This window comes from Penaeus chinensis, chromosome 5, assembly GCF_019202785.1.
Source record: "Penaeus chinensis breed Huanghai No. 1 chromosome 5, ASM1920278v2, whole genome shotgun sequence".
Taxonomy (NCBI): domain Eukaryota; kingdom Metazoa; phylum Arthropoda; class Malacostraca; order Decapoda; family Penaeidae; genus Penaeus; species Penaeus chinensis.
Window position 1 is genome coordinate 6,996,478 of NC_061823.1, and position 10,000 is coordinate 7,006,477.

General features: G+C 35.9%; 1 protein-coding gene across 1 annotated transcript in view; it reads left to right on the forward strand.

Moving 5' to 3' along the window:
• LOC125025440 (glucose-dependent insulinotropic receptor-like) overlaps window positions 1-10,000 on the forward strand; it is a 32,377-nt gene that overhangs the window by 10,337 nt on the left and 12,040 nt on the right. Inside the window, exon 4 of the mRNA XM_047613452.1 lies at window positions 5,204-5,239. Coding sequence (XP_047469408.1) covers window positions 5,204-5,239 — 36 coding nt within the window. The remainder of the gene's footprint in view (window positions 1-5,203; window positions 5,240-10,000) is intronic.

Genomic DNA, 10,000 nt, shown 5'->3' on the forward strand with positions numbered 1-10,000 from the left:
CCTATGTGATCGCCTAGAAACTGTTATCAGGGAAGTAGAACACAAGAGTTCCCGCTTGCTTATGACTTTATATGTAAATACATGTATATTTCCTCTTTTACTCAAATATAATGAAAACAAAGTTGTTGCCAACGCAAGGAATACACACATATAAACTCACACACATAAACACACACACACACACACACACACACACATACAAACACACACACACACACACACACACACACACACACACACACACACACACACACACACACACACATATATATATATATATATATATATATGTGTGTGTGTATGTGTATATGAGTATACACACATATATACATATATATATGTGTGTGTGTGTGTGTGTGTGTGTGTGTGTGTGTGTGTGTGTGTGTGTGTGTGTATGCATGCTACACTTCTTGCCACCTATTGATTATTGGTTTCAGTCTGGCTTCGGTGATATTCATCTCACCCTATGCAATCTGGACTATCAATATTCGCAAAACCATGGGCGTCTATTGTTTCCTGAGTTTAGATAAGCCTGCTCTTTTTATTATACATACGTAAATAATTGATCGCATTACTTTTACAGCCAGACGAAAAAGTATCTAACATTATCATAAGCTTCCTGAAGATTTAGAGCAGCACAAATAGACGATTTTAACTATAAGTTTAGAGTAACAGGAAAGGGAACTCGTAGTATAGAGGTAACGCCCGTTGATTAAAAGATTTATTGAGGTCAGGAGTTCTCATTACTGACTCGTAATTCGATTAATGCAGTGTCTTTGATGTATAGCAAATTCCTTGATGTGGAAAGAGAAAAGCCTTGTGGGATACGAATCATTTGTTCCAGTGATATCAATATTATCATTGTGCTGCACTTATATATGGGGGGGGGGGGGGGGCTGGGGGGAAAAGAGAGTGAAGGCAGCTAAGCTTAGGTGTTTTATACACGTGTTCTTAGGTGTACAAGTGTAAGTTGGTAAAATGTGTCTGCTTTTTTTGTGTGAATTATGTGCTGCGGGAGCCTGTTCCGGTTAGGAATGATGAGTAGAAAGTATGTGTTTGAAAGAATCTGCTTTTGCGTAGCATGTTGTGTATTTCTGGCCGTGAGCGTTGCGTGTACTGGTTGTGTTTGCGTGATGTAAGTAAGCAAGTTTTAGAGTAATTGTTCGCAATGAAACTGGTTGCTGAGATGTTAATATTTTTCTAATTTACTAATATTTGTCTGTGTGTGTCTCCCACACTGCTGCACAGTACTCCAGGGTTGGGCGGACAAGTGTATTGTAAGTTATGTTTAGTGTCTTGTGTACAACCGTGTAGGAAACCCATGGTTCTGTTTGCTTTATGCTGTGTGTTGTTGATGTGTAGTGTGATTACTAGGTACTTGTGTGATGGTGTTTTGGTAGATTGTTGTGAGTGAATTGAGTATGTGAATTTTATAGGCATTTGGGGACGGGTGAAATTTATGAACTTACATTCATCTGGCCGAAACTTCATTTGCCATATGGCTTCTCATTGCTTGGGGGAGTCTAGGTAACTCTGGAAGAAGTCATAATTGGTCGACAGATGCGGTTGCCGTCAGCAAAAAGTCTAGTTGGAGAATTAGGGGTGGATAGTGGGAGGTCATTTATGTAGAGTAGGACAAGAAGAGGGCCTAAGACGGTGCCCTGGGGGACACCAGAAGAGACAGGAACAGAGCTAGGTATAATAACGTCAAGAAGAACGCATTGAGTCCTGTTCAAAAGAAAAGCCGTGACCCAGTGAAGAGTTTGCCCAGTGATTCCGTCTTTTGTGGGGGACTTTGTCAAAGGCTTTGGCGAAGTCTAGTAAAATAGCGTCCACCTGTTTATCGTCGCGTCTATCTAGGAGCCTAGAAATGTGATGAGTAACACAAGGGATTCGCATATTCGTTTGGGCCGGAATCCGTGTTGTGTATCATTTGGCATGTTGTTTGTGTCAAAATGATTAATTAAGTGTTTGTGTATGATGTGTCCAAAGATTTTGGAGATGATGGCGGTGAGGGAGATGGGGCAAAAATTTGATGGGTTAGTCCGGTCACCTGCCTTGACAATAGGGGTGACGTCTGAAGGATTGCGTGAATGTTGTTTGGAGGATGGAGGGGGGGGGGGGGTCTGTCTCTACGTATCACTGGAAGACTTCCGCAGTAGATGGAAGACGTCCGCAGAGTCTATGTCTGATGTCATGTCTCTGTACCTATTATCATGTCCGGGTCGTATGTGTCAATAGTTTAGAGTAGTTGGGTCTTTTTAGTTATAATGCTGCGGAAGTTAATGTTGAGAAGTGTAGGGCTGAAGTGTTTGGACGTGGTGCTGGGTCATGGTTAGGGGAGAGGAGGAAGGGGTGCGGGAGGAATAGGGGGCGCGGGCGAAGGGGGTCAGCGTGGGGAAGGAAAAGCCGTGCTTTATGTTGTAGGGGGAAGGAGGGGGAAATGAAAGAAAGGAAGGGAAAGAGAAATTCGGGGGAAAGGGGGCGGTAGGGGGTTTGTAGGGGGTAAACGAGCGGCGCAAGAAAGCGTAAGGGTTGAAGTCGGAGGAGTCGGGAGGACCGGGAGCAATGGGAGATGGCACTGAGTGGGAAGTTGGTGGTTTGGGTGTTGGAGGTGTCGAGTGTTTTGGCTTGGGGAGGCGAGTGTTACAAGGTGTAAGAGGCGGGTGTTGTGGGAAAAGGTTGTTTATGTTGTGTTCATTAAGTGTGTCGAAGGAGTTGAAAAGTTGGATGGTGGAAAGAGAGAAGGAGAAAATGGGAGTGTTAGTAGAGCCTCACCTATTGCAAATCCACGCAATACTATTGTTAACTAGCCACTGTATATCTGTGTAAACGATCTTATTCAGTGGTTATAACAGATATCACACTGGATGGCCCTTTGCCCCTATTTCACCGCTTTTGTGCATAACACGCAGGGGTACCTTGGTTTATAAGGGACAGGGCTAACAATAGCACCGCTGTCTCCACAGAGGAGAAGCAGGAGAAAGATGGTGTGTCTATGTATTAGGACTTGTATAGTTGTAGTTTGTTTTGGAGCATCGTGTAGCAACGAGAGTAAATGTTATGTCCGCGTTTGTATGTGCTTTGTGTGTGTGGCAAGAGGGTGTAATTGTCTTTGATTGCTCAAGTACTAACAGTGTACTTGTTAGGATGCAAGAGGTAGGGTGAGGCTTCATGTGACGTTTAAAATGGTACGATCTTACCTTCTTGGGTGACACTGGCTTGTTGTCGGTCACCGTGACTGGAATAGCTGTTTGTGACGTATGGGAATCGCCTTGCTAAAAACTGTCATTTAAAAAACGTCTTGAACTTATAACCTACGAACGAAATTAGAATGGATAAAAAAAAAAAAAAAAAAATTAAAAAGTTAAAAGAGACGAGTGTGTGTGTGTGTGTGTGTGTGTGTGTGTGTGTGTGTGTGTGTGAGTGTGTGCGTGCGTACGCGCACGCGTGTATGTGTGTGTGTGTTTGTATGTGTATGTGTGTGTGTGTGTATGCAAATATATATATATATATATATATATATATAGATATATATGTATATATATATGTATGTATATATATGTATATATATAAAAATGTATACATATATATCACACACACAAACAGATATATGTGTATGTATATATTTATATATATATATATATATATATATATATATATTAGTGAAACAGTCGCTGTTTTTGTCAAAATATGAAAAAAGGCCAAATATAAAAAGGGCTCTAGACATATGTATATTTTCCTCCCCCACTATCAGCTCTACTTTCACGCATCGACGCACGTAACTTATATATCACTGGAGTTTATGTGCACGCAATACCTCCGCTTACTTATTGCATAATATACAAGTGAGTCAGCACTTGAAATCCGCAACTATTCAGTATTTATGATGGTTGCTATATTGGGAAATGGACGTTTCATTAGGAAATAAATCACTGGTAACTATAGTTCACTGTTATTAAGCGAAAAAGCCATCACACTCATTAATTTGCACTAGTATCATTCTATTATTGCAACACCCACATAAGGTATATTAATTTATAATTGTTCTTACCCAAGTTCTGTCTGGCTTGACAATTACCCAGGCCAAATGGAAATAAATAGATGTGTCTAGGCAGGACAGAACCATATGTGAAGTAAATACACTAAATACACTTGATTTTTTATTATTAATTATTGTGGTCTTTTTTAGTTGGTTTTTCGTTTATTAATGAGAAAATAAGGCTTTATGATATAAAGCCTGGGGAGATATCAAAGACACGTTGGCCCTCTCTAAAGGGATATGAAGTGGGTCAGGAACCTGGAGCGTAATCAGTAAAAGTGCATCGTGTAAACAGCTGTGGTCATTATCACAAATGACTTTCACAAAACAACTACAATGATAAAACGTGAGCCTAATATTTCTTAGCATTAAAAGACGTATCGAATTACGCAAAAAGAAAAATCCCAAAATTTATATAGATCATTTGTAACAACAATCATGACAGCACTTCTATATCACACACTATCAGGGTCGAGAAACAATTTCGTTTACGAGGGAATCCAACGAACACGAAATAATGAAATAAGCAAACGAATAAATAAAAAAGACAAATAAACATACATAAAAAAGTAAGTATAAGTGCGAGACACAATATTTCGTCTGCTCCACTTTAGCTCCTCATTTCAGAAAGCTTCATTCAGACTGGTGATTTTCTCTGACGTCATTCTCCTGTGCATTGTTGATCTCCGTTGCCATAATTGCATGCAGTGTGTAGCTGAAAGGCGACGAAGTATCATACTTGAATAACAGTATATTACATGGGATTAGATCATGTGAGATTTCAACTATTAGGAACTAGAAGAACAAACGGAAATAAATCCTACGAAATGTATCGTGTACATGTTAGACAAATAAATGGCAGACGGTATTTAGTGGACAGTTGAAGACGCTAATGCTTAACACGAGGCAGATGAAAATAGTTTCATACAAAAAACAAAAATAAAAAACAAAAAAATCGACACGGGGCAAAATCCAATTACATAAAAATCCTGACTATCCTTTTTGATGAAAGTTTCTACAAACGAAGCAAATTCAATATTAGTTACACGCAAAAGAGGAAAAAATCTGAATTATTTACAAATTAATCGTCAGAATATATATGGTGAAGTGGAAGCATCTATATTGGATTTACTTTTATGATATTATTCCACATGTTGTCAGGAGATCAGATAAGACTTAATGTTATATCCTTGAGAAGTAATTATTTCAAAAATAATAATAACAAAATAAAAGCACACTAGCAGATATGAAAGAACCTTCTGAACTGTTATGAGAAGCTATAACATCGTTGCCAGGGATCAGGAGGCGGCCGATTTATTATGATTACAGTTCCTTTTTCCATTCTTCTTTTGCTAATTTCTCCAAACAGTTATATATATATATATATATATATATATATATATATATATATACATATGAATATATGTATATGTATGTATATATATAAATGTATATATATAAATGTACATATATACATATATGTGTGTGTATATATGTGTGTGTGTGTGTGTGTGTGTGTGGGTGTGTGTGTGTGTGTGTGTGTGTGTGTGTGTGTGTGTGTGTGTGTGTGTGTGTGTGTGTGTGTGTGTCTGTGTGTATTAACATATATATATATATGCCTATATATATGAATGTATGTATATATATATATAAAGATAGATAGATAGATAGATAGATAGATAGATATCCAAATTCACAATTCTCTCTCTTCCGCATTCTCTCATTGTATTTCAACTTTTGTGTAAATCGGACTTTTCATAGGGCTTGCTCATTGAGGTTTACATTCCAGAGTTTATATTTTTCCCGTGATACCTTGCTACAAAGAGCTTAGCATTCGAATCTATTAAAACGAAACCGGGGAGAGTTTCAGTCAGCATAAATACGAAATATTATTTGAACGTAAAGAGAATGTGAACTCTTAGTTCTATTGTATCGCATAACCGAGTACACCCAAAATCCCATCGTTTTATTGAAATAATTATAAATGGTTTGTCTTCTTGATAAAACTATTATTATTATTATTATTATTATTATTATTATTATTATTATCATTATTATTATTTTTTTATTATTATTATTATCATTATTATTATTATTATTATTATTATTATTATTATTATTATTATTATTATTATTATTATTATTATTATTATTATTATTATTATTATTATTATTATCATTCTCTTCCTCCTCCTCCTCCTCCTCCTCCTCCTCCTCCTCCTCCTCCTCCTCCTCCTCCTCCTCCTCCTCCTCCTCCTCCTCCTTCTCCTTCTCCTTCTACTTCTCCTCTTCCTCCTCTTCCTCCCCCTACTCCTCCTCCTCCTCCTACTCCTTTTCAGCCTCATCCTCATCCTCAGCATAATATTTATTATTATCATTTATTAGGCTATTATCATCACCACCATCATCATCATGTTTAGGAAATTAATATCACTGTCATCATAATTATCATCAATATTATCATTCTTATCATCATCATTATTATTATCATCATCATCATTATTACATTTCCAATTTTAGATGCATCCAATAAAGAATCGTAGCGTCCTGGTATTTGTCTGTCAATAAAAAAAAATATGCGATTAAAATTCTTTAAAAAAAATATAATTCTAATCTAATTTGCGTTCAAGCAAGCGCTCTCGTAATGAAGGAAACTTAAGCACCATTTCCACAGTCTTTTCACAGGCACGCCGTTCTTGCCCTGGGTTTTACGTCATATTCTCTCCCCTTATCCTTCTTTAATTACTTGTAAAAGTCTTGAATAGGAAACTAAAGATTTACTTGCCGTAGATATTCCGAAAGTTGTTTTAAAGGATTGGATTTTTGTTGTAAGTTTGGCGTCTTTGAGATGTCATACACACACATGTTTACATGTGCGCTCTCTCTCTCTCTCTCTCTCTCTCTCTCTCTCTCTCTCTCTCTCTCACACACACACACACACACACACACACACACACACACACACACACACACACACACACACACACACACACACATACACACACGTACACACGCACACATACATATACATAGATGAATAGATATGTACATAGATAGATAGATGGATATAGATATAAATGTAGATATTGATATGGATATATAGATATATTGAAATAATAAGGATAAAGATAATAGGGATAATGAAGAACTCAGACACACGAATAAACTTATAAGAATGAAGTAAAAGACAAGTATAAGCTACGTTTCCTTTTGTATTTGTAGTTCAATCTCGATGTGTATTTATAAAACATTTCTACATCAGTCGTGTGGTAACCTTTTCGACAATTACAGAAAAAGGTGTATGTTTTCGGGCGTATTGGTGAGGCTGAAGTGCTGTTTATTAATTCATACTTTGGTATTTATTTCTCAATTTCTTCATTCGTATATCCATATTTCATTCAGATTTAACCGTCTCTCTCTCTCTCTTTCTTCTCGTTCACTTCTTCCTGTCCGACTTTTTTTTTTTTTCTTCTTTTTTTTGTATATCAGTTTCATAGGATATGCTCAATTAAGTCTTAAATTTTGCCATTTATCATTTCTCTGACAGTTGAGAGGTTTCCGGTCACGAGTTAATAATTATTTCCTTCTGGCCTTGCAGGATCGTTAGGCTTGCATCAGATTCTCTTTAAGAAACTAAAAGAATATGTGTCTTCTTTTTAAGATCCGAAAGTCTAATTTCAAAATGTTCTTGTTGAAGGGAACAGACGAAGCGCCCTCCTGATTAATCTCGGAAAGCAAAAGCACAAGCGTTTTATTTCCAATAAATCTTCGATAACGTGTACGTACCCATCAATGCACGTCTACTGCTTTCACGTGCATGGGGGGCGAGAGGAGTTTACACGCACGCTGTACAGAGCTCATAATCTAACATTAATGCTAATGCAGTAGTTCTGTATTTATTCGTAGATTAAATTTGTTTATATTACTTATCATAGCAATTATTTGTGAACGAAACGGAAGCATATATGCCTATAAAATCATGAAGTTAAATACGTAGCATGTATATCGTTTCTCAGAGAAGGATTTGGAGCAAATATTATTCAACAATTTTACTATCACCACATCCTAAAAACATCACTATGTGACCAGCGGACATGAGTTATTCGCCGTATAACTGCGCCTCAAGTTTGAATTCATGTTTTCTGCCGGTGATTGACTTTTCGGACCAGTCAGAAAACACGGAGATCTGCCGACTGCATATATATTTACTTTAACCGAGATTACTATTAACGACAAATATGTTCTGTTTGAATTCCTGGCCTTATGTGTATTCTTATGGGTATTCATATTGCTTTTTTTTTTTTAAATCATATATGACTACAGTTGAATTTCCTGATACAATACCTTTATTAGCACTACTGTTATGTTAGTATATTATTAGTATGTACAACACTCTTTCATTATAATTATTAGCAGTAGCATCTAGTTACCTATATGAAAATATATCCCTCACCTTTTCACCACCTAAGGATAAAGCAAAGAAAGAAAAATAGCTAATTCTGTTAAAACTCAACATAGGACGACAACAATTTACCAGAAATCGATGGAATGGCTTAATTGCTAATGCAGATTTCAACTTTATTTTGTCTTAGATTTGCATCCTCTCAGAAAGCCACGGTTCAATGAAAATGCCAGCACTTATTTGTTTACTTAGTGTCATTTGCATGTCGTAATTCCTTTTATATCAAGTACACCTATACTGGAACGCACTGCCCTCGATTCTCTTTGTTTTTATAGTTTAACATTTTGAAATATTGGTGAACAAAATACTTTTTGGCCTGATACATAATTACTGTATTCCACGTGACCACGATGAAATGTGTTTACAAAAGTATGAGCAAATGGAGTTTTCACAACCGTATTGCAGCTGATGTTTTTTTGTTTTTGTTTTTTGTGTTTGTTTTTGCATTTGCATGATTATTAGCACGGATATTTTGTGAAAAGCATAGTTCAGATACTCATTTCCATATGAAAATGAATGAATGAAGTCTTTGACAAAAAGCATAGAGAAGATCATGATTGCTGAATAATCAATAGACTGTTATTAACGTAATCATTCAGTCATATAAAAAACGTCGGAATAGAAATGAGAAAGTTATATAACACGACAGATATGATAATTATATACAAAACGACGCATTTCCGATGAAAAGCAAATATGAATTAACTAAACAATTAAGCTTGAAATTTCGGGTTTTTGCATTACTCCAAAATCCTACTTGGCGGTAGTTTGTATTAATGACACTTAAAAAAAAAAAAAAAAAAAAAAAAAAATACTAGTTACAGATGACAATTAAAGAAATCCAAACGGAATATAAATTGGCCATTAGATATTTGGTGGAGGGGATGCCAACGAGTGCTTTTGTTCCAGTGCCAAGAGGTTTCCATTAAAAGATTGAAATAGAAGAGGATTATTCTTTTTCCCTTGAGCTGCATACTGCGTGGATATTTCCAGGTGTTTCTTTATCTGATTTTGATATTAGTTTGATGGGCTTTAATGCAATCTTTTGTTTCCATTGTTAAAAGCAATATATCCTATGGAGAAATATTTTTCTTGCTTTCATATAATCTATAAAGGATTTTTCGTTAGGAATCTTTGAGGCTTTGAACGATTTTTAGTTAAAAAGCCAGTGTGCATATATATATATATATATATATATATATATATATATATATATACATATCCATATATATACATATATATGTATACATATATACACATACATACATATATATATATATATATACATATATATATATATATATATATATATATATATATATATATGTATGTGTATATATATATACATATATATATACATACATTTATACACACACACACACAAACACACACATACACACACACACGCGCGCGCACACACACACACACACACACACACACACACACACACACACACACACACACACACACACACACACACATATATACACATATAT